Source organism: Thunnus thynnus, chromosome 4, assembly GCF_963924715.1.
Source record: "Thunnus thynnus chromosome 4, fThuThy2.1, whole genome shotgun sequence".
NCBI classification, from domain to species: Eukaryota; Metazoa; Chordata; class Actinopteri; order Scombriformes; family Scombridae; genus Thunnus; species Thunnus thynnus.
The window spans coordinates 14,226,758-14,252,774 of NC_089520.1; the positions used below are offsets into that span (position 1 = coordinate 14,226,758).

The 26,017-nt window shown below is 39.2% G+C and overlaps 2 protein-coding genes across 3 annotated transcripts in view; one reads left to right on the forward strand and one right to left on the reverse strand.

The window, feature by feature from the left end:
* Nucleotides 1–26,017, forward strand: part of LOC137181256 (tubulin beta-6 chain) — a 48,078-nt gene that overhangs the window by 955 nt on the left and 21,106 nt on the right. The gene's annotated exons all lie outside the window — the stretch shown is intronic.
* Nucleotides 4,729–26,017, reverse strand: part of LOC137181257 (guanine nucleotide-binding protein G(s) subunit alpha) — a 32,301-nt gene continuing 11,012 nt past the window's right edge. Inside the window, exons 5-12 of one of the 2 annotated variants that reach the window (XM_067586824.1) lie at nucleotides 23,660–23,757; nucleotides 12,138–12,192; nucleotides 11,038–11,111; nucleotides 10,684–10,742; nucleotides 10,356–10,476; nucleotides 8,722–8,852; nucleotides 7,795–7,862; nucleotides 4,729–6,737 (exon numbers count right to left, since the gene is read on the reverse strand). In XM_067586824.1, the coding sequence (XP_067442925.1) occupies nucleotides 6,591–6,737; nucleotides 7,795–7,862; nucleotides 8,722–8,852; nucleotides 10,356–10,476; nucleotides 10,684–10,742; nucleotides 11,038–11,111; nucleotides 12,138–12,192; nucleotides 23,660–23,757 (753 nt within the window). In that variant the 3' untranslated portion in view covers nucleotides 4,729–6,590. Of the gene's footprint in view, nucleotides 6,738–7,794; nucleotides 7,863–8,721; nucleotides 8,853–10,355; nucleotides 10,477–10,683; nucleotides 10,743–11,037; nucleotides 11,112–12,137; nucleotides 12,193–19,163; nucleotides 19,183–23,659; nucleotides 23,758–26,017 lie in introns of those variants that run through there. The other variant, XM_067586825.1, reaches the window with a different exon arrangement.

A 26,017-nucleotide genomic window follows, 5' to 3' on the forward strand; every position in this document is an offset into this window, starting at 1 on the left:
ATTTCTCAAGTCTACTAAAACAAATAAATGTATATTGACACGTTTTTCTTGCTGTAACTATTCACACTGGTCCCTGCATCCCTGCATAAAGCACTTGTGAGGTAAGTGTAAGTGATGGCTGACAGAATCCACAGCCCTCCCTCTGTGAAAAGTGTATTTAGAAATTCAATTAAAGCTAATGAGGCTTTTAGTCAAATCAAATCAATATCTTTCAAAATTAGTCTTTTTAGTGCCAAATTTAGTGCCAAACTGAACAGGAGAACACTGTCTGCCGAGACACAAAGAGGGATTTTTTAATTAATTTTTTTACAAAAAAGACTAACTGTGGAAGATGTCCACTTTATTTGATTAAACTAAAATGACTGAAGCCTCATACTATCTTAACATTTATATACGTTTTTGCTCAAGATGAAGACTGTGGATTTTGTTCCCCATCATTTACATTGTAAACACATTCGAAGGGGATCTCCTAATGGTCAGTATGGACAGGAGAAATGATTACAGCGAGCAAAACCTGTTCATTTTGGTACCTGACTATTATTTTAAGACAGACTTGAAAAAAATGTGAACCTACCCTTTAATTGCTGTCTGAAATATCACAAGGTCACCCACCAAAGTTATTGACGACATCCCAGTAAAAGTTGTTTTTGGGTTTTTTTTTGACCACCCAAGATTTGTTTGTAGTAAACTGTGACTAAAATCTTGAAAGCTGAAGAAAGACAGTTTTGAGCGAATCTACACCAAATCACAGAATCAAAAACTGTTGTTGCACTGCCCTCTATGGATTAAATTTTGCAGGCATGGTGCAGTTGTGACCACACCCCAACAACTGCTAAATTGAGCCTTTCAGGGATGTAAAACACCTACTTTGACATCACTGGCTCAGATTGTAGCCATAAGTGCAATGTAGGATAACGTCAGGTAGTTTGGGACACTCTTTGGTAGAAAATTCTGAAGACTACCTTAAGTGTTACTTTTAGGGACATTATTGGTCTCTACTATATAATCTATAAAGAAAATATGTTGCCAAGTAAAATACTTTAGAAACTTTGGACCCTCAAACACATCAAGAACCCCCACCTCACTCTGATGACATGTTCAAGTAAAATGGGATAGCTGGTAAGGTAAAATGGGACAGTCACTGATGGTTGGTTTCAAATAGGGTGATGTGAAAATTGGCTGGTTGAAAATTGTCAGCTAATTAGGCCTGTAAATTCCTTACAGGCCTAATAAGCCTACAGTTTTCAATCTTTTTTTAATGAATAGTTAGGTTACATTAACGATTTAATGAGTTAATGACTGCACTGATAAATGGATTTCACCATTTAAAAAACAAACATGAAATACAATTATTACGTAACATGTAATATGACAGGGTGGCACACAATAACATGGTAACTCATGATTTTATGGCAGCTGGTAGCCTGGAGACATGCCGGTTTCACTTCAATAAAATGTCCCATTTTAGCTTAATTTTTCCCCCATTTTACGTGAATGCGTTAGGCAGTCACTCAAAACCCTTTCCCATAAAAAATAAAGTGTATTGTGACTATATTTTGATTACAAGTCAAAATCAATAAAATGCTACAATCCTATAACCATTTTTGGTGACATACCCTTATTGTTTTAGCTGAAGTACCTTATTATCTAAAAGATCAACATAACTCATGGCTTACCTTGCAAGTTCTGGGACCAGTGATTTTAAGAATCTTTGATCCACCCGTCCTACTTATCTCAGACCAAACAAAATGTTTGTTTCATGTAAAGGACATTTGTAGCAACAATGTAATAACATGTTTGATGTTTGGCTGCTAATATTTAAAGAGCCAAAAATGTAAAACCTTATTTGTCCCATTTTACCTGACTTCACCTTACACTATAAAGCCAGTCCACACCTGGCGAAGCCCCATTAGTTCCTATTAAGAGAAATCTCAATACAAATACAAAAATACACATTTTAGACAATAATATGCCTACAGCTTTGTGAAGATCATGATTGTTTATCATGAGGATTCTCTCAAGCACAAAACTAGGTCCATGAGGAAATGGTTTTTCCAGTTTGATGTTGAAGAAATCGACTGGTCTGCACTCATCTTTATAGGTGTGTTCACATCCTCATCTTTACTTAAGGAGGACCATTAGTGTTCATGTAGCCTACTACAGAGTAAAAGAACTGAGAACAAGATAGCAGTGTGCGGGGACATTTTTGTTCTTTTGTGTAGGTTATTGTTATCCAGCAACTACCAAAATGTATAAAAGTGCACGATGAAGTGCAAATGTGCCTCTTGATGACTTCCTCTACTGACTCCTGACCTTAACCCCATCCGATACCTTTGGGATACATTGAAAGCCAACTGTCAGCAACTGGAAGCAAATCTCTGCAGCCAGGCTACAAATTCTTGTGAAAGGCCTTCCCAGAAGAGAGGAGGTTGTTATAGCAGCATCTTAATGCCCATAGTTTGGGAGTGAGATGTTCAGCAATCACACATGGGTGTAATATGTGTAATAATATGGGCATCCAAGTACTTTTGGCCATTTCAACTGGCAGAAGCCAACGCAGAGACAGTTTTCCACCTCTGACAGCACTTAAATGGCTGACAGTAGTGGGTGGTGAAATACTGCACAGATTAAAATATTGCAACAGCTTCTTATCAGCTGCAGCAGACTGTGAAACCTCCCTTAACAGGTGAAGTCTCACCTGAGCTTTCAGAGGGGCCTGAACTTTCATTAGATACTTCTCCCTTCTTTGCATAGACAAGAGAAACATTAAACCTCGGTGAAGTGAAACAATAGTGAAATTCTCTGAGGCGTGACAGTCGGTCTGTACACACTGTAACACTGGAAGTGGCTGTGTGTCGTGTTACTAAGGGGGGAATTACCAGCTTCACCTCATAATCCTGTTGCTCCAATAAGGAAACAGATGGAGTATTAGCAAGATTTCCATGAACGTGAGATGAGTGTGTGACACGTACTGTTTGTCTCTTCTTGAACCTCTTTGGATGGAGAATTTTAACTGTGTGTTGTAAATACATACTGGTTGAATTTCTTACGTTTTAATCGTCCGAGGAGGAGCTCCGATCTTCTGAAGTGTTAACTCTTTTTGTCCAGAAGTCTGTTAAAAAATATTGGATGTCTTTTGAAAGTCATTTCATCAGGTTACTTCTTTTGCAATACTGTGTGCCATCAACAATAAGTCGGGCATGTACAGGCCTGGCTGTCTGGCTGCAATAAGACTTTTGTTTCCTTAAACCTCTAATACACATAAAAATGAGCAACAGGACTGAATTAATCTCAAATTCAGCTGGACCCCTTAACGTTTATGCACTTGTATCTATGTACCTGTGTGTCTCTCAGGGGTGTTTTTACTCAGTGTTACATGTTTGTTTTTCAACCTGTAATTTAACTCTTTGTACAAAATGTACAGGGAAATTTAGACACAGAAAACCAGTGAATACCTAAAACACTTGCCAAAGTAGAAAGTTCCTTTTTGAGCTAAAATTACACTCACTCACTGTAGCCTGTATGGCATTAAAGGAGAACACAGGTGAGTAGGTGTTCTCTTTCACTGTTGCAAATCTGATGGATTAAGCTCACTGAAATAAACCTGGAGACACAGATTGCTCTGAAAATAAATGTACACTTGAATATTAAAATAGCATGTAACAGGGAATCCAGTCAGTGGTTTTTGTGATGCAGTTGTGGGTTGACCTCTACGTCTCTGCTGTCCTTTGCAGTCTGAAGAGGAGAAATGGTCTGAAAATGTATTTTTTTTCTTAATTCCTCAAATGTGCCCCCTCTGCTTGAGTAGTACATGTAGAATATCAAGAACTCAAATAGTAGTGTCCAATTGTGCCTTTCAGACCATTGTGAATGATAACTTAAAAGAGTGTAATCTTAGATCAACAATCAAACTCTAAGAGACTTGAGAAGTAAGGCCCTGTTGTCGCCATCATCTTCATAGCCAGGCTACGGTGATATGAGACCACATTTGTACCAAAAATCATTAGGAATAAAATAGTTTAAGAAACAGGAGAATCATCTGAAATGTTGGTGAAAATCACGCTGAAACTGCTTCTGTACGTTCCGATAAAATACATCCCACATATTGTGAAAGATGAGCTGTGCAGGACGTGACTTCAGCAAAAGTTTTAAGGTGAAACCCATCAGATTCCTTAACACCGATCAGCTTACAGCGTGTGGCGTGTAGGATATGGAGGACGACGAGTGTCACGGAAATAGTAATAAAAGCATTTCAAACTAAATAACTGATATCTGATTGTACAATAAAAACAGGAATGTTGTACAATTAGATATCAATTAATAAAATGCTTTGTCACTATTTCCGTGACACTTGTGGTCCTCTATATATTCGGACCTCAGGTGAGAGGATCTAGTATACTGAGCCTAGGAATGAACCAAACACTAATACAGCAGTTTCTTCTTGTTTAAGCAAAAAGAATTTGGTTTATGTAGAAACAAGCAATGTTTTGCAATTGGATATTCCCCTCTCCTTCAAAAGAGTTAAAGCTAAAATAAAAAAAACCTTCTGAAAATGTATGCAGATGTTACTGACAGAAAGCAAAGGAAACCTGGGGATAGCTCACAAGGGAGATAGATATAAGTGTACAGTTCATATATATAAAATATAAAATCTGAAATATATTTTATATATATTAAATTGTGTTAGGGTTCAGTATCTTTCACTACACAGCATTAAGGTGTGTCTGATTATCTTTTTTTTTCTTCTTTTTTTTTTTTCAAATCCTATTATATAAACCAGAGGAGAGTTAAAGCAAAACAAATGAATCAACGAACAAACAAATGTGGGGGGGAGGGGGGATGGAAACTAAGCAACAGACGAAAGGCCTCCGCCCCGATCCGATGCCCCTCCCCCAGCCCCCAGCGGGGGGTGAGCTAGCACGGACAAGGTGGGACAGACCCGTCCAGCTGTACAGCGCAGTGAAACATAACTTACATATTAGCTCATTTTTACACGTACAGTCGTGATCAAGGCACAGGGATCTTCTACAAGTTATTTTTTTGTCTTCAATAAAGTTGTACAAAATAATACATTTTACAGTCTGTACAAGAATAATAGTCCAGCAGTAAAATAAAGACAGACGTACTTAAAGCCGGGAGGGGGGGAGGGGGGGAGGGAGGGAGGGAGGGAGGGGGGACTGGGAGAGGTGAGAGAACAAGACAAAAGGTGGGAGGGTGTGTGGTTTTGATGAGGGCTGGAGCGTGTGTGTGTGTGTGTGTGTGTGTGTGTGTTCCCAGGTAAAAATGTTGCATCCAGTCTCGATAAGTCATTTCTTTTACTTCATGCTTTCCTTTAGCGTCGTTTTTTTTTCCTTATTAAATAAATCCTCTCCTTTATTTTCCATATGTTGAATATTTGTCAAATAGCAGCAGGGGCACGAGGGGCAAGGATGTATATATATATATGTATGTAGGTGTGTGTGTGTGTGTGTGTGTGTGTGTGTGTGTGTGTAGGTAGGTAGAGGGGTTTAAATGGTGCACAAAGGCAGATCACACACAGTGTACACCAACACACAACATGGGGTAAAAACTAACAAAAACTTAAAAGTTGAATTGTGTTATTACAGGAATATATAATATTTATATTTATATATATACATATTTATATACACACATATATAAATATCTATATATATAGCTTGGATTTTTTGCACTGCATGAAGTTCACTGGTATGCATGATTTTATGCATTGTATGGTATTTTTCTTTTTTTTATTCTTTTCCTTTTTTTTGTTTTCTTCCATCCCTCCTCGACTGGTTTGTTGAAGAGCAGGTCATGTGAGCTGTGTGGTCTTGTGTTCGAGTCACGCTCACGTCCACAGGCAGCCGTTAGTCAATTAGTCCGTCCCCGGGCACAAAAAAAAGGCTCACAGCCCTCCTCTGTTATCAGTTTGCCACCCTCCGTCCGTTTCCACTGTGTCCATCTTTTTCTCCTGATTCGTCTTCAGCACGCGGTGAATAAACTCCTCTCTCTCAGGATGCATTATTTAATTCAGCCTCTGCCAACTGTTAAAAGCAGGAGGTTTTAAAAGGGTCCATGTATGTGTGTGAGTGTGTGTGTATGTGTGATATGAGACATTAAAACCTATCTGCTGTAGTGTGTTTGTACCTGCGAGTGTGTGTGTGTTCATATATCTGAGAGAGAGAGAGAGAGGGAGAGAGAGAGAAAGAGAGCTAAAAGGAGGGATAGCCTGCACTGAGGGATTCCAGTCTTCCCCTCCACGGTCAAAGTGTAGCTGAGTACAGTGTTCCTGGCTAATAGATGATGAAACTGTTAACTGTGTTTCCTTTTTTTTTTTCTTTTAAAGTCTTTCCACTGTTCGTTTTAATAGGCTTCTTCTGAAATCATGTTACCGGGAGAAGTAGGAGTTGTATCAGGGTGGAGGGGAGGGCAGGCGGTCAATCGCTCGCTTGCTTGCTCAGTTGTTTGTTTGGTGAAGTTGGTGGAAGTGGAGGGGTGATTGGCTAACTGGTCGTGGTGGTGGAGGTGGGGGTGGGGTAGATAGGTAGGTCGGTAGGTAGATAAGTAGACCGCTGACGGCCGCTGCCCCATCACAAGAGCTCGTACTGCCGTAGGTGCATCCGCTGTATGATGTCACGACAGTCATTGAAGACGCGGCGGATGTTTTCTGTGTCGACCGCGCAGGTGAAGTGGGGGTAACAGTAATGCCGTCCGTCCCCGCTGGCTGTGCTGATCCTCTGGAGGAGACACAGGAGTGAAGAAAAGTTAGCATTATAGGACAGTACAGATCCGTCATGTGACCCATATCAGTCTTCTAGTCTAGATTTCAACCTGGATGTTTTTTTAACACTAATAATTACATAAAAGTGGACATCTTTACAAGATTATTTTTCTTAGAAAGTTTGCATTTATACTACGACCACTTGGAGTTCAGAAGCTGGACTTTTTAACCATTTATCTATTCCACTTAACTAACTGTTCAGACTTCCTCCTCACTTACTAGTTTTCACACACTCTTAATTGCAACATGTCATGTTCAGGTGTTACAGCTAATGTGGATTTAAAAAAAGACAACGTAATGTTAACTTTTACTAATTTGTTGAGCTAGTCTTTCCAACTGCAGACACGTACCTCAGATTGAGACAACACCCTCTACACTGAAATCTATCAAGTATTCCTCTCAGGCAAACTGAGAGGAACATTAAAGTGGCCCTCTGTGAGATTTCTGTTTGGATTTTGGTGACATCTTTGGTGCTAAGCTGTCACTGGTCTGGTGTTTTTTTAGCCATGCTATGCTAAAATGTTAATCTTGGTCTGTCTGTCAGACCACCACTTTGGTCCAGACTGAAATATCTGAACAAATATGTCATGGATTGCCCGAAATTTAATACAGACATTCATGGTGCCTACAGAATAAATCCTAATGATTTTGGTGTTTCTTTGACTTTCCCTCCAGCACCATCATGTCAATTTTTTTTTTTTTCAAGATTGCTCTGTAGTTGACAGAAGATGATACTTGTACTGTATAATAGAAAAAAAAGAAAATATGAAACCACATAGCTGTTGACTGTGTGCTGCTGGTATATTCAGCTGGTGTATTCAGTCTTTCATTGGTGACATTTCATCTAACTCATCTCAACTGGTGTTTAAGAGCTTTGTTTATCACGCCTTACATCTTGGTTCTGTGAACCTAATGGGTAAAATGATATATGTGTATATATTTATGTATAAAAAGTAAAACATACAAGGAAACAGATCAAATTTAAACAGGTAAAACATAGGCTGTGTACAAACCAGAAACTCATCCCGTATGAAGTACTTTGCCCTTGTGACGCGTGGATCTTCACCTGGCTCTGGTATTGCTGTTGAACAAAAAGAAATCTGGTTACAATAAAATCAGTTTTGCACTGAATCATTAAACAATCTACAGTATCACTCCAACAGCTGAACAGGCCACATCAACAGAGGAGCTATGACCAATCTGGAAATAATGACAATTATTTTATGAAATATAGTGACCAAAATTATTTATCATGACTGTTTTTGTTTCAAGAAGGAAATAAATGTACTCTTAACATGTAAATAATGCCCTCAGTCAGACAGGTTGTAAACAAGGCATCTAAGACATTTTATTTAGATGTAAAACTGAAAGCGATCACGCCTGGAGTAATATTTCCTCACCGCACAGAAAAACTGTGTGCACACAGCTACGGCAATTACGGTAGATCAACGTTGAACCAGTAAGTCAGTCAGTCTGTAAACTGTGATAAATTTTTACACCGGACAGTTTGAGTAATAATTTGACTATTGTCCTTCATTTTCTTAAGTTTGACATTTATTAAGTTTGTTTAAAACTTGTCTGATCATCTGAATGCTCATATTTCTTGTCCCACAATCTTAGTAATTAAGTAAAATGTTATGATGGCCAAACCTGCAAAAACAGGATCCTCAAGTTGACTGTACAAGTGCAAGTTTTCTGTGTCTCCACATCTCATCCTAACAGGATGATTTGGACTGACAGTATTAGTACATATTGTAGGCTTTACTTCAGTTGAGCTATATGCTGTTTAATAATGAGCCTATTTTTACCAAGATTGTTGTATTTTAACTCAACTTGGCTCATCGTCTATACTAAACCATTTCAATTTGCCCATTACAAAGAGAGAAAAACGGTGTGTGGTATGTATTGACCACCAACAGCTTTCAGTGTCAACATCTTACCATCATCAGGTGTAGTGTAGCGTGCAAACTCAGGAAAATAGTCCTCAATTTTAGATTTCCCTGCCAAAACCTTCTCAGCGAGCAGGTCCTGTTTGTTCAGGAAGAGGATTACCGAAATGGTCCGTAGCCACCTGTGGAGGGAAATGAAGAACGAGAGTTGAGTGCCAGATTTCTTTGGGTTTTCGGTTCAGACCAAAAATGGGTTACAGGTTCCTGGAGAGTCCCCCGTGTTTCAAGTGGCATTATGTTTTAATAGGCTTTGGCTGAAGAACAAGGGACTAATTTACCCTCCAGAGTTCTGGGCTGAAAAGGTCTTAGAGCTCCTGCAATAAACAGTCCATATGCTCACACAGGGAGAGAAGGAAGGACTCTGTATCCAATCAGCGTCTCTTCCTACGATACATACACCCCAAGCACGACCATTTACTTCATTCAATTTTCAGAAAACACAACGACATGCCTCATATTTTGTGTAGTATTTTGTCACCCAACCTAGTTTTTTAAATTATAGACCCTAGTTGAAGTTAACTAGGTAACAACAATCTATGAAATATAATAATGTCTTCTTTCTGCGGCGTAGGTTTTGATTAAAAGTTCAGCTTTGGATTTCACCCCTTGATAGCAGCACTAAACACCAATAGGGGGGTGCAGCAGATCTGCATGTCGAAAGCATTTCAGAGAATATACCTGAATTTTTAAGTTTTAGGAATCTTCTGCACAAACATAACTTTAGTTTTACACTAGTGCAGTGATCAATATCAATGGTTCAACACCAGAAACTTAAATTTACTTTAACTGTGGTAATGTGTGTGAGCACTTAAGCTGCGCTCATTACTTGCTGTTACTACAATCTTGGATTTGTTGAGCAACGACACTGAACGCTGAAGTGATCATCAATGTGAAAAAACAATCCAAAGCATCAAACACCAAACATGACTCTTTCTTTATCACAGCATCAGTTTCTGCAAGTCATCTGTTGTCTTTGCTGCAGACTGAACTCATACGAACCGAAACTGGACAGGCAGTGACTTCCTGAAAAACGGACAACAAAAAAGTGCAGTGGTTCTGGAAATGACCGACACGAATCCTGCTGTGGACACAAGTCTGTGTCAAAGAAGATTGTTGTTGTAGTTTCTAGGATCCTTCTTTTCTATGTCCCTCGTCTTGCAAGAGTCAACGTGTCCATAGCAACGAGGGAGAAGTGGTGGGGTCTATGTCAAGCGATTCGTGAGCTTCTCTTCGGTCTTCCAACGTTATTCTCAACCGAGTCAAGCACCAGCAATACATTCTCTGCTTTAGCGTCTATGGTGGACACTGAAAGCCTTCCTGTTTGTTCAATAACTGAGTACACACGCATATGTTAGATGTGTTTATGTCTACCTGTTAATGCATCGATTCGATCATCATAAGCTTCATAACCAGAAAAAAAAACTTGCATCACTTGCATGTTTTATCGTTGAATTACTAACTTAGGATTATAGGATACAGTGCAGGTATATAGACATTATGATTGTATTGGTGTTGAAAATTAAAAGGAAATGTAATGTTTTCATCCTATTAAGTTTACTTAATGCATTTCCCTTTTCCTCTATCCACCTTGAGGTAAACCATATTTAAATGTCGGTGTTTCTGACCTGTTGTTCCAAATGTTCTTGAAAAGGTTGAGGGCTTCCTGTAGTCTGTTGGTCTGATTGTCTTCTCTGATCACCATGTTGTAGCTGCTACTCGCCACCACAAAGATGATGGCTGTCACATCTATATCACACACACGTATACAAACACACCATAGAAGAGGATTAACACAGCAAAGATGGGAAAAAACTACCGAAACATTCAGATACATACACCTCATCTCATACATTTGACAAAACTAGAAACAAATTCCTGGACACAAATAAATGATGAAAATTAGGATTACTGTACTCGTCACTGATTATATTTCAAAACCTACAAATATCCTACCGTTAAAACACTGGATCCATTTTCGACGTTCATCTCTCTGACCTCCAACATCGAACATACTGTGAGAAACAGGAAGTTACAGGTTTAATTTACACTGTAAAAGCAGAGTAACGACTTGATGTACTGAAACAGTTAACAGGGATGTGGATCACATGACAACACCTGTTCAGTAGAGAAAACTACGACCTTCTTAATCAACTTAAACATTCTGGAGGAAAAATCTGTATATAATTATCTGTATACTGGAAACATTAAGCATAAAAGTCCTGTTGGTTTCATTTTCTTTTTTTGCCTTTTTGTGGACAATTTTCCTTCATCTTGGTATAGAGTGAAATCAACTTTTTGGCGACTCACTGGAAATTGACTTTGTCTATTTGAAATCTTGTCTCGAAGATCCCAGATGTCAGTACTCTGCATCTCAACAGGTCCTGAAAAATAGAGACGGACAGTTAACATCAACACTTTGATAGTTTAAGTAATAGTAAAAATAGAAAGTGATGTAGACACAGTGGATTTAGAAGAAAAGGTGAGGTAAGGAAGATGGACATAAGAGAGTAAGGGAATGATAATAGGATATCAAGGTATCAAAGAAGGGATTACTAACAGGAGAAGATGAATAATATGGAGTAAATAAACTCAAATTGTGAATTAAGGAGCAGGTTTTTGTCTTCTGTCTCATGTGATTTACAGATAAAACACAATTATTCCATTTATAGTTCAGTTCATCTATAGACCAAGTATGCTAGCACTTTAAACTCCCTTTTAATTTCATGTCATAGTTAATGTAATATCAATGAGATTAGTTTATTACAGAGCAAAATATTTTTATTACAAATTGATGTGTTTTTTTTTTTTATTAATGTATTGTTTGTTCTATAAATTGTCAGAAAACAGTGACAATGTTCATCACAGTTTTCTTTTGTCCAACCAACAATCAAAATCTCAAATATTGTATTCATAATAATGTAACAGAGAAAAGCAGAAAATCCTCATATCAGAGGCCTGGAAACAAACACTCGACCTTTTTCATAACAGACATTTCGACTTGTCGTAGTAGGAAAAGCAAAACTGTTAATAATAACAGTTAATTAATAACATTAATGATGATTCTGTTGCATTCAAGTGTCCCAGTAAACCACGACTCTGTGACACTCAGGCAGCAAACATAATACCAGAACCTGAATCTGAAGCAGCTGAATTCAATTCAATTTTATTCTTTACAGCTGTGTTTTTACTACTGTGACAAGTCAAAATGTCCTCTGAGGAAAAGTATTTCTGCTCGGTAAATGAATTACTCAATGAATCCAAATTGGTGACAAATACTTTTCTGTCGATCAACAAAGTGATTAATCGACTAATTGTTTCAACACTTTTAAACACAGATGTAGGCAGAGGTCCTTTGATGATGCAGAGTGCTTCAGTATAAGACTGCAGGTGTGTGCTGAACATCTCACCTGATCAGTGGGTGTGTAGTCATTCTGCCTGACCACATCAGTCCTGTCTAAGAAGCTGCAAAAAACAAAAAAAAACAAAAAACGACCGGTCAGGTTTCAGCTGCAGGCACATAATAACATTATAATAACACAATAATATATATATATATATATATATATATATATATATATATATATGATATAACACAGTCAGACATGTATTTCCACTAGACACTTTCATAGCAATCATAAGACAATAAAATCACACTGTACAATTTTATGAACACTAACTAATCTATCACGTTGTGCTGATGTCTATAATGAGAATAGAAAGCCCCCCAACACAAACACACACACACACACACAACGGTACATCCCAGTACATTAGTGAGAGCAGGAGAAAGATGGAGGACGCAGGTCCCTGAACGGCCACCAGGGGGCGTGTGTTTTAATTCACAGTGAGATCAGAGGCAGCCAGTCTGAGTCACCAGCAGCCGTTTGCTCTGTCAGACCAGAGAAGCCTCGTCAATGGAGCTGCTGTAGTAGTACTTGCACAGGAGGAGAGGTGTGTGTGTGTGTGTGTGTGTGTGTGTGTGTGTGTGTGTGTGTGTGTGTGTGTGTGCACGTCTGTGAGCGGTGGCAGTGTGTATGTGCGTGGGCGGGTATGCAGGCCTACGGTGAGTTCAGATTTGCAGAGCGCCTACCCAGTTAAGCAGCAGCGCTCGACGCATGTTAATTGTTCCAACGAACTGGCCTACATTAGTGCTGCTTTATAAGGTGTGTGTGTGTGTGCGTGTGTGTTGCCCTGATGTTTTCATGATGACTGTATCAGGGTCGCCTGCTGGAGGTGTCTGCTGCAACAAGTCAGGACTCAAACTAGATCTACAGAACGACAAACGAAACATTTTCATGAGCATCGGTCCAGGAAACAAGACTAAATGTATTTCGTGAGACGGAGGCCGAAGATGTTTAGGAGTCTGTGTGAAACTGAATAATCATCACTCCTCATGTACGTGGGCTGTTGTCCCGCAATATATGTGAACATGAAGCGAATGCGAGGATACATACAAGCTGAGCGAGGTGCTGGATTTTGTTACAGGCCTTAAAACACACAGACAAAAACAGAGCACGACAGAGACAGAGGTTCAAACGTTTAATCATCCCAGCTGTCTTCAGATGTATACAAGAAATATTATGAAGGAAGAAGAACAGGAGTGATCGGATGAACTCGGGTGATTATCTTTAAGCTACAGTGTCCCACAAGCCTGCATCGATCAGGTTTTCCCACAATTCCTCTTAAGGGTGGAGCGACAGCATATCAGCGGTGGAGGAACGAGGACTTTAAAAACACCTAAATCTGTCAGCACACTAGGACAAAAAGAAACTAACGTCTTTGTGTACAGCTGACAGCAGATGATAAACTTCACAAACTCACTTGGTGGCTGCCAGTCACCACATTAATCATCAGAAACCAATCACCATTTATACAGAAAACTCCTGCAAAAGAGACCCCACTGAAGCAGCTGCTTTTGCTTTGTGTGTGACATTAGTGACATATTTAACAATGGACACATTATTCTAAAAAATTTAGCTTGAACGCTATCCACAGGTCCCCTACCTTTGCCATCTGAAGCCCCAAGATAAAGATACTGCCAGCCTGACTGCATCTGAATTCTATCAATGTCAAAAGTGCCATCTCGAGTCAGTTTGACTGGAACATAAACTGAAAAGTTGGCCAGGGTAGATCAGACGTGAAAGCACTGTCTGAATAAGATCTATTTTGTCTAATCTATTGAAGGATCAGTTTTCCCCATCTGTAAATTTTAGAACCACTGACTGAGTCATTTGTAGTAAATATCGTCCAATTACAACCCGAACCAGATCAAATGCAGCGTCCCTAAAAATCACTTCTCACCATTTGACTTTGGTGCTTTAGAGCAGGGGTTCCCAACCTGCGGGTTAGGACCCCCATGACGGGCTGCGAGATAAATCTGAAGCAGTCGCAACAGGAAAGCAGAAAAAACATATTTCTGCTACACTACATTATGTCTTTCAGAGTTACCACTTATCTGTTTTTCCTTGTGAATTAATTATAATTTCCAGGTCTCTAAACATTTTTCAAATTGGAAAAAAGTAAACAAAAAAAAGGGAAGGAGTTCAGTTATAAGTAGTTAATATGATATAATGGAGAAATATAGACTCGCCTTAAATATAGACCGCTAATATCAGAAGAAATATTACTTACATTTTTATAAAATATAATATCAAGCTTCAAGGAAACCAAGCAGAGGCGCTAAACTCCACAGGAAAGGCTCATTATTTAATAAATGGCTCCTGTTTACACTGTCATCTAGTGAACTGATAATAAGACAACACGTGTCATGGCAGCACTTACCACCTCCACTAACCTGTTTCCTGAGGAAAAAAAAAAAACCCTGCATGGGTTCACAAGCTAAAAAGACTTTCATAATGATTCCTGGTTACTTGCTATACTTATTTGCCACCATATTTGATTCCCATCCTGCATTGTCGTCTGTTCTGACTGGTCGCCTGCCCACCATTCTTACAACTAGAAAGGCGAGACGCTTGCTAGTAGCTGCCTCTCAGGGGCAGGTATGTAACCCCCTCTGATATAACTAGGAATGTGGCAGGCAGGAGTGAAATGTGACAAGAGGGCTGCAGGTAACACACTGAGAGGAACAGGGGGCTGGGCCTGCGGAAGCTGCAGCGCTGGACGGACAGACGGGCAGAGAGAGAGGGGGAAAAGACACCGAGTCAGGAAGGAGGAGAGAGCCAGAGTCAGTGCGAGACTGAAAAGAGAAACAGTTACACCCCTGTGCATATCTACTGCACAAATGCACACTGACACAGATATTCATATAAAACACACACACACACACACACAGAGGCAATTAAGCAGCCAACCAGTCTGGTACCATCGGCTCTCTGCAGGGGCCGAGCGGCTCAGCTGTTCCCACACCACAGCGCCTCTGCTGTGCCAGCACACCCAGAGCCCTCAGTGGACAACTGTTCAGCCAAGCTGCCCGTCACTACTGCCCCCGTATCCACAGCTCAGAGCCTGCGAGTGTCTCACTTCCTCCTCCCATAACATCCCCATGCTGAGCCCCCCCCCCCCCCCCCCCCCAAAAAAAAACAAAAAACAAAACATAAATAATCTGCATGTTAACAGAAGCTAAAGCAGAAGCTGCAGCTCTAATTATGACAGAAGTAACATGGCTGCAACCGACATCTGCCGAGGCCAAACTCTTGTTTATCTACAGCTCTGGTCTGAGGCACTGACACGCCCAGGACAAACACACTGCTCAATTTTTAGCAGTTCTCCCTATTAATAGGAGAAGTGCCAATAATAACCGTGCCTAGTAAGTTGAACTAAATAATAGTGGCTGCCCCAGTAACAGAGAGGTCTGCGGCGTTATGTATAACCTGTCAGGGTTATTCTGGGGTAGCAGACAGGCTGACTTAAACTCTGGAAATACACACAAGACACTGGTCTGGTGAGAGAAAATAACTCAGTATTTACATGACGAGATAGTATTTTTTTTTAAACTCTTGTCTGTGTTTTACTTTGTTATCATTTTGTGGGTTTGTAGGTTCAACAATTGAGGGGGAGAGCATTTATGTAAAATAACAAAAACTAACACGTAAAATATATATTTAATATTATCTATTTAGTTTATTCACTTTTTGTTTTACTGCTGTATAAATGTAGGAAATCTGGGCTCTTTTGAAATTTGTGGGAAATTTATTAGAAGCACATGCATTTAGATTTAAAGAAAAAAAACACTTTAAGACTTTACTAAAAATTCTATCTTTTCTTAATCAATTTCTAACAATAACAAATCTACAAAACGTACTTTTGGAATAGTCTTCTTCAAATTCCTTTTTATTGATATGATAATATAAATATAAATTGTTCTGAAACTAATTTAATCTCTCCCACAACCGTATCCCGTTCCAACACTCAAAATCCAAATTAACAGAGGGACATTTTCTACTGAAACACTGCTCTACATCTCAACCAAAACTAAAGCTCGCAAAAAAAAAAAAAAAAATTATATTTCCTGTGGTGGGAATTCACTCCACAATCTAACTGAGATCTTCACGTGCTGGAGGGACATCAGAGACTACAGCATCAACAAGCGGCGCATTGGCCTAACAAAGCTGATAACACTCCCATAATGCATTCATCTTGTTAAAGTGACAGCATTAGGACAAAGGATTACCCAGATTATGAGCTGCTATACATCTCCAGCTCTACACAGGATTAAGCAACTCTAAGCTTCACAACAGTATTGACTCGTCTGCCCTGCAAACTTACAGCTGGACTGGAAAATATGAAGAATTATTAGATTCATTTACTTAAAAAACATCATGAACTTTATAATTATAAAACACACCGAGCAGGTTTAAGAAGTTACTGACCTTAACATTCCTGGTTACATTTTTAAAATCATGATATCATAATTTAATATGAACTTAATCATTTGGTAATGTCTTCCCTCCATTTAAAAGCAGACATCATTTATTATTAAACAAGAAATCAACTACAACATTAATCAGAAGAACGTTTCTTCATGTGATTAACTATCAGGGTTCATGGTTGAACATACACACAACATCTGGAGACCTTTGCCCTGCATCTGATGTGTGAGACACACACACACACACACACACACACACACGCACACTGACCGGCAGGATTACGTCCTTAAAAAGTACATTTTCCCAAATCCATTTACATCAACCAGATGTTAAAAAGGAAGTTCAACAAGCATTTTTTTTTTTTAAATGTTCAAATCATCTCTTTTCAAAAGCACGGCAAAATAATCTCAAATAAAGTATAATAATAGAGAAAATAAAGTGAGAATCCAGTTAAATTGGCTAAATAAAATAGTAAAAATGTTCATGTTATATGAATACAACAAAATACAACTTAGCAACAGGTTAGAAAATAGAAACTGAAAATATAGAGTATCATTACATATGTATGTGATGAATCACTATTAAATCAATAATAGTTCTCTATTAATGTTACGGATACTTATATTGATTTAATATGAATAGTAAGAAGTTACAATGGGTGCATATAATACATTTATTACATATAGTCCTTGTAAAGACTGTATGTAACAATGCATGTATGTATGTAAAAAAAAAAAACAACATAAAAAGAGAGATCTTTCTTAGCGAGACTTTTAGTTAATGTGTCATTAAACTCCCATTAAGTTAAACTGCACAACTTCAAAATTAATTCCAGGTTTTAGTCTGCAGCAAACACCGAGTTTAAAAAACAACTTTTCATTTGTCATTTCAGGATATTAAAATCAATCTGTGCACAAGAGAAAACTGAAGCTTCACAAGCCTCCGAAACACCGAGTCAACTCAGAAAATGGTCTTGGCGCTTCCTCAAAGCGGGGGGGTGGGGGAGGTGGGGGGTGGGGAGGGGTGGGAGGGGGGGGGGGTCGTGCACGGCCCGCCAAGCGAGGGGGCTTCTTTGTACGTTAACGTTTCACATTGCGAGCCGACCAAGCCAAAGTCTTCACCGGCCGATCCTTAATCAAACACACACACACACACACACACACACACACACACACACACACACACATATCCAGCGAACGAGAGAGAGAGAGAGAGAGAGAGAGAAAGAGAGCAGGAAAGAAAAGAGAGAGAAGGCTGTGTCTGACATTACAGCGCTGCTCCAAAAATAGCTCCCTGGCGCCCTGGCCTCCAGCTTGGTTGTCATGGCGACAGAACCACAGGCGCTATAAATAGACAATCGGCTCCAAATCTTGTGCGACTGGAGTGGGGCCAGAAAGAGGGAGAGACAGACCGGGAGAGAGAGAGAGAGAGAGAGAAAAAGGAAGAGAGAAAGAGAAAAAGAAAGACAGAAAGAAAGAAAGAAAGAAAGAAAGCACGACAGATAGAAAGAAAAGATGGAGTGAAAAGAAGAAAGGAGGAGGGGGGGGGGGAGGGGGGGGACAGAGCGGGACAAACAGAGAGATAGAAGAGAGATATGCAGGGAATGGAGTGGGTTAGAAAGAGAGAGGAGGAAGAACGGCATGAAAGAAGAAAAAAAAAAAGGGAACAAAGAACAAATTAAAGAAGTTCAGAGAGACCAGGACAAAAAGAAAGGTAAAAAAAAACAAAAAAACTAAACAAATGAAGAATGTAGAACGATTAATGAAACAATATAAAACCAAGAGAAAAGAGAGAAAAATGAGTGACGAGAAGACAAAGACACGCAGAAAGAAAGAAAGAATAGAAACAATAAAGAAAAAGCAATTTAAGAACTTAGGAATTAATGAATTAATACAAAAAGAGACAGAAAGAAAAAAAAAGAGACAGAAACACATGACCAAAATAAGGAATAGACACAAAAAATGAAAGGACACATTAAGAATTTAAGGATTAACAACATAAACGTGATTAAAAAAAAAGCTACAAAAGCAAAAAAAAAGAATGAAAGGAAAAGAAAAAAAAGGCAAAGACAGAAAGAAAGAGATTACAATTTTAAAATGACTATTAAACTACATCGAGCATGTGCTTATTTCTTCCATTAAGACAAAAAAAACTTAAAACTACACAGAAGGATAGATAGACAGAGAGAGAGAGAGAAAAAAAAATAAAAACTGAAACGAAAGAAAGAAAGCGAGGAAGAAAGAAAGGATTTAAATTGAAAAACGACGATTAAACTACGTGAAGCATGTGCTTATTTCTTCCATTAAGACAAAAAAAAAAAAAAAAAAAAAAAAAGAAAAGCAAAAACAAGAAAGACAACAGAAAGGAAAGAAAGAAAACAAAGCAGGAATGAAACAAAGAAAGAGTAAACCTAGGAATCGGAACACTGGCCTGTTAAACAGCAGCTGAACATTGGGAGCGGCACAATCACTGAATACACACAGCATTCAGAAAATCACAATACAGTGAGATTGCATCAGCAGCAGCAGCCAGCAGCAGCAGCGGCAAAGTTTCCCAAAGACGTACTCGAAACGAGCTCGCCTTCAAAAACACGTTCAAATGTACCTGACTCATGCTACACAGCAGCACGACGACAGCGCCTTTAACATCTGCTGCTCATGCACATCTGCACGTTTTTTTCAAAAACACATCTACAGATATTTCAGAATAACGCCACGCTAAGTATTGATCCCGCAGCCCCCCCCCCCCCCCCCTCAAAAATAAAAATCAGTTTGTCTTTGCCCGTCCCTCGTTTCCCCTCTCTCTCTCTCTCCCTCTCTCTCTCTTCCCCTCACTCCCTCCCTCCCTCCTCGCGATGAGTCAGAGACTCAATCCCAGCCATTTTCTGTCCCTGCAGAAACACCACTACACATCACAGACAGCAAGAGAGGAGAGGAGAGGAGAGGAGAGGAGAGGAGAGGAGAGGAGAGGAGAGGAGAGGAGAGGAGAGGAGAGGAGAGGAGAGAGCAGAGGCTCGGCGAGGATGCCAGAGAAGTAAATCAAGGGGACTCGGGCGGCACATGACGGCACATTATCGCTGGGACAAGATTTCAAAGAATCAACAGATAATAAACCCCGGCGGTAACGCTCGGCTGGTATCATGGCCAGGAGACACGTAACGCAAACACACACACACACACACACACACACACACACACAGATACATGAGGTACGTTCCTCCTCTCATGTCAGTGTTGTTTCTATCTAACAGACACACACGATTCACAGTTTTCTCTAAACATCTGGTTTTAGCAAATATATTTACTGCAAATATCAACCTGTTCATTCTGATAAAGCTGCTTTTGAAGTCCTGGATAAAAAACTTGGTGCGAGGCCTGAAAATTAGGCCACTACAGCTTGTTTCCCCCAAACAAATTAAAAAAAAAGATTATTTTCATTGTCGATCAATCTATTTTTTTTTTTTTCCAACACAAACAAAACAAAGAAAAAAACATTTGAGAAGCTGGAACCAGTGAATGTTTGGACTTTTCTTAATAAAAGATGTTATAACTTATCTATTTTAATGTTTGGCGATATGACATTACATACTGTTAGACGATATGAATTCATCAACAATCACCATTTATTACTAAAGCTGCAGCTATTTTCATTATCACTTAATTTTCCGATGATTTTCTTGATTAGTAAATTAATCTTTGGGTCTAAAAAATGCCTAAAATTAGAAAACAAATGCCTGTAACCATTGGTTACGTCTCTAACTGTTTCGCATTTCGCAGGAAAAAAAATAACTTAAACGATAAACCGATTATCAAAACAGATTTTTTAAAAATGTATTTATTTGTTTGGAACGATACAGATCAGCATAGTTACACAGGGACGAGCGACGCGACAGATGTTCATCAGGCGTCTACCTGAAGCTTATTTGCAGAACCATCACTTAATTTTCTTACAACCGACAATTAACTGATCGTTTCTCTACAGTTTATTATAAATGATAATATAATTAATGGACAGCTGAATAGTTAATAAACATCTAATATAATTATTGAGGTGGTTACCGTTGTTAGACGATGAAAAATATTTGTCAACCGGTCCAGAATTGTTTATTTCTCTCCAAAGCAGTACGACACCCATAAACGTCTCAATGCTAAATATGCAATAACTAATTGTAACATAATGTAAAACTGCACTTTTAGAAATATAGTGTGTTATTACGGTTGTAGTACAGTGTTTTTTAAAAATAGTTGTGCTGTGCTTTATTTAATCGCTGAATGAAAAACGATTGTAACTAAAATTACAAAGAAAAAAAGTTTGAAGACTTTGATTTATGTGTGTCAATATTTTAATTTTCAGACTGATTGATGTTAAACTTCTTGACAAGAAACCATTTCTTCTCAGAGTCTCAGAAGTGATTTACAATCAGCGGAGAGCGCCCGAATATCTCAGGACGAAAGTTTACAACTCAGAGACCTCGGTACGGATGAAACAGACCTGAGAAACCCTTCGCTTCGGTCGCTCTGCTCGGACCTTGTTTGTGAATTGCCCGACACGACATCCACGTAATCAAGGACAACATCCTCGCAAAACAAAGCCTGTGACACAGGGCATCAGGAAGTGTTAATAAAAAAAAAACAACAACAACAACAAAATCATCACAGAGGAGCATGACTGAGCAGAAAGCCAGTCGTGGAAGCTTCGGTGACTTCCTTCTTGTCAGACAGAGACAACAAAGCATCAGCGCCCCGTCAACTTCTTCTTCTCTTTTTTTTTTATTTTTATCATCAGGACATGAATCAGATGATATAATTTGCTTTAAAAAAAAAAAAAAGAGGAAAGGGGGCTGTGTGGGGGTGTCCTCACTTTTGCCCACTGATCCAAGGTTGACATTTTCATTTAATGCTAACAACCTTCATCAATAATGCTGAAGTTGTCTCTCTGCTAACACACTCGCTCATTCTTTCTCCTTCTGCAGCCTGCCTGGGTTAAAAATAGCTCTCCCCTCTCTCTTTCTCTGCTTCTCCGTTTACATAAGCACACAGAGGGGGGAGGGGAGCACTTCCGGTCTGGCCACCCAGCCCAGCATCTGATCCATAACACTGGGGCTGCTGGGTGTGGGAGAGAGGGGAGAGAAAGGAGAGAGAGAGAGAGGAGAGAGGAGAGGAGAGAAGAGGAGGAGAGGAGAGGTCCCGCAATGCAGGGAAGCCCTCTCTTCCTCTATTTCAATCTGTCTCCTCAATCCTTTCTCTTTTTCAATCCTTCTGTCTCTCCGTGAGCTTGCATCTCCCGTCTGTCCGCAGTCGCATTTCCTACAAGGAAGATTTTTCTACTTCACCCACCCCCCCCCCAAAAAAAACACATACAGTACCACACATAAGCGGCAAACACCTGTGGCCGTGCATGCAGAATAAGTGACAACAGGGACGCACATAACACGCAGTTGCTCCTGCAGTGACATGTGCTGCACACACACACACACACACATTAAGTAATGCGTCCAAAAACTACCTCCACCGTCCAAGAGCTCGGGCTTCATGTGACCACTGCATGCCTTATAACAGGGGCAGGCTTGACTGAGATCAAAAGGCGGATAAGAAAAGAAATACCAGAAAAGAAAGAGAGAAAGAAAGAACAGACGAGGGCGAGAGGAGCAAGGGGGGAGGCTCTGGAAGCGTCTCAGCGTTTGTGACAAATAATTTCGATACACAAAAAAAACCACCAATCTCAGTCACTGTCACTGACTGCACAAACACATACACCGCAGTGTCAAAGTTGTTTAGCATGACTGCTAACTAGACAGCTAACTAACAGATCATTTTTACTTATTTGCAGACACATAAAAGTGTAATCCTGCAACTGCTTAATAAATAGCAAATCCACCTGCAAACCAACACCGGTGCATCTTTAAGGATCAGTCTGGTGATTGTGTATATTTTCATAGTCAGTAAGTCAATAAGTCCCATGAAAAGACCAAAACTAGCGATGAACTGATTCTACTTGACGGTCAGCATGCTAACGATAACAATGCTAACATGCTGAGGTTGAACAGGTATAATGTTTACCATGTTCACCATCTTATTTAAGCATGTTAGCATGCTAACATTAGCTTATTTGCACAAAAATGAAAGTACCATGTTTTGTGCTAATCCATCGCGTTTCACAGGGTGAGTTTAAACTTTGTGGATTTCGGTGTCACGAGAGGAAAAGTAAGACGATCCCTGAAGTCAGTAGGATTCATTCTCTGAGCACCGTGACCGTCTGTACATATTTGGATGGCTACGTATCAAAGAGTTGTTGAGATATTTCAGTCTGGACCAAAGTGGTGGACGGACAGACAGACCAGCGTTGTCGTTGCACTGTGTGACGTACATTAAAATGAACAAGGGCGAAGAAGTTTATTCTCAGTCAACCCCATATACACTGTCCTTCTGCTGTAAATACTCCCTACGCACCGAATCTGCAGCTGAAAATAGTCCAGACCTAATGCACTTTTATTCCTGTTTGAGTAACTACAGTGCCCGGCTGTTTTAGGAAATTATTGAGCCTTTTTTTTAAATTTATTATTATATATTATTTATTTTTCGTGACCCATTTTTAAAGATTTAAAGTAGGAGAAGATGGGCTTGAAGCTGCCTGCAGGGTACAGAAGTCGGATAGCATTGAGAGACGGACTATCACACTGTTGGTTTTCATCTCTTCATTGGATTTACTGACAATAAGAAAATATATAGAATATCTTTAGCCTCCTCCTTTAAAAAGTTTTATTCCTTATTCTAATATTTGACAAACTAAACTTGAAATATATTCTGATGAATTTCAGTCATGCTCTTATCTACCTACTGTTAATACAAACTTGTCATTGTCATGAGGTTCACCTCATGAACCTTGACACCTTGTGCTCACATAAACCACATGGCAAAACGCCCAAGCTCCCCACAGTGTGCAGGCTTAACGGTTTGTTGTGAGTGTGTATGTGTGAACTAAAGAAGACGAAAAGGAAGCGGGTCTTTGTGAGTCTGCCTGCACTTGTGAGTATCCTGAGAGTATGTGTACAGCATGTTTAATTGCAAGTGTATGTATAGTGGTGAAAAGAGGAGACTTACTACTGTGCACAGTCGATGAGCTGATACTCGTTGGACCTTTCCCAGCAGGCCCGCACACCCTCGTCCTGCCAGAGGATCTTTGCATGGTCATAAAACTCCTGGAAAGAGAAAGAGGGGTCTGGATCAACAACATACCACACCTAGAAATAACCGCGAGTCAGGCTCCTCGTTTTAGGGCTGAGGAGCCCCCAAAATAAAGATGTGATATCACAAAAAAAAAGAGCTGCAGGAAAGGTGTATATGTGGGCAAAACAGGAATCCAATCAGTCCAAAAAATGCCATCCTAAAAAGTGTAATTCTTATAATATATTTTTAATTTTTTGTTTTCAGGTTTTCCCACAAAAGAGAAGAGAAATAGTGTTAAATATGAAAGCTAAGGGCTGCTTGGTTCATACACAACAAAGTAGTATCTCTGGTTGGGCCTGTGTCCCTCGTCTGGGTCTCCATGGGTGAAAATGTTTAAGGACAGATGGGGGGAGGCAGCGATACTCCCTAGCTTAGTTTGGAAGTTTAAGGCCGATTTGGAGAGGAGCAGCAGATGAGCGGGCTCTGGCAGAGGCAGGAAACAGAACAGTTCACCGAGTTCATGAAGAAACGGAGAGCTTTGTACTGACACAAGGCTTGGCTGTCACTGTGTAGGGGCCTATCTCTTCACTATGATCTTCAGCTGGTCACATACAGTATGGTCAGGCACAAATAAGCCTTTATGAGCAATAGGGTTACGCTGTATAGTCTTAAAAACTTCCGCTGGGAGAGTTAAGACTGACAGATATACAGAAGTTTGGGAAACTGAACAGGATGGCTGAGATAAAACTAGCAGTGCTAGTCAGTTGTTGGTTTTTTTTTTCTTCTTACCGCAATACAAAGTTGTCAAACAGGAATAACGCAGATCATCACAAACACTGTAAAAGTGCCTTAATTTGTAATTTCTTTCCAGTAACTGCCTGTAACGAGCGCCAGAAATTAGACAGAAGGAAGGGGAGTAAAATTGGAGGGGTAAGAGTTTGGTTTACAGACTGGGTTTTACCTTTCTTTAACTCTGTTGGCATAAAAACTGAGAACTTAGCATGCAATGTTAAGGAAATGCAAGTTGTATAAAGATAAAGATTATTTAGTTTATCTATTAACAAAAAGAATAAAAGTTTTCAGTTTTAAAGAGGAAACAATTAGCTGACTAAAGCTCAACAGAAGATTAATCAACAGAAATAAATCATTTTAGATGGTCAGTTAAAGTTTAATTGCTATCACATTTGGCTAAATGTGATGGTTTAAATGTGAGGATTTACTCCTTTTCTTTTTCTTATGTAACTGTAAATTGAATTTATTTTGTTGATCGGACAAAACAAAACATTCTAGGAAGTTAGCATGGTCGCTTTTTCTGGCATTTTTTAAACTAAATGATTTATCAAAATGATAATTGTCAGATTAAATAACAATGAAAATAGTTATTATTTGCAGCTCTAGTTATATTTAATCAGCTACACAATTCAGAAGTCGACTGTCAAAGTAAACAAATGAAGTCAAAATGAGCTGCGGATTTGTAAAAGAGCAAACAAGATAAATATTTAACATTCTGCTTTAAAAAGTGACAAACTTTTTGTAAGGAGCTAATCGCCAAAAAATAAACTAAGAATCAAGAACAATGACAGAACTACAGCGAACAAATGACATTAGACAGTAAGTGAATGGCTTTAAATTTCAAACACCAGCATGTAAACATAGACTCGCTTGTGAAGGAATCGTTCAGATTCACCACACAATAATAATAATGATCAGACATACAGTATGTAGTGAATTTTCAGAAACAGAGGTCAACAGGGTCAATGTCAGGCTATCCATCTGTTTTTTCTTTGTAACCTCTTCAATTTAAGAAGACACGTATTGTATGTTTTCCCATCATAAAGTTTTTTCATGGCTATATGTAAAATTCGGAGGGGTGTGACGGAGAAAGAAAAAACTTTCATGACGCGTCTTGGAGCAGTCTGAGAAGTCAACCTGAGCAAAGACAAACTTAAAAATTTCATGTCAAAACAGACAGTTCTTTGCGTTTTTAAAAACACTCTCATGTACAGTTCAATATGAACGTGTTTTGTTGCTGCTGTTGTATTAAAAATAAACTTTGGCATGTTATGTTATATCAGTAAATCATTAATCACTTTAAATCCCGACTAGAAAACTTCATTTGTGATTTTACAACGACCCGTTGCCGAGGACAGGTGGGCATGGCAGTAATCATTCTGCGAGGAAGAAAAGAGCCTGAGCAAATAACCCTAGTCACATTTTTTTTTATCTTGCTAGCAGGTGCCGTTCATTTTTGTTAACATTTTCTTTGACCAAACATTTTAGAAGAAAAATTAT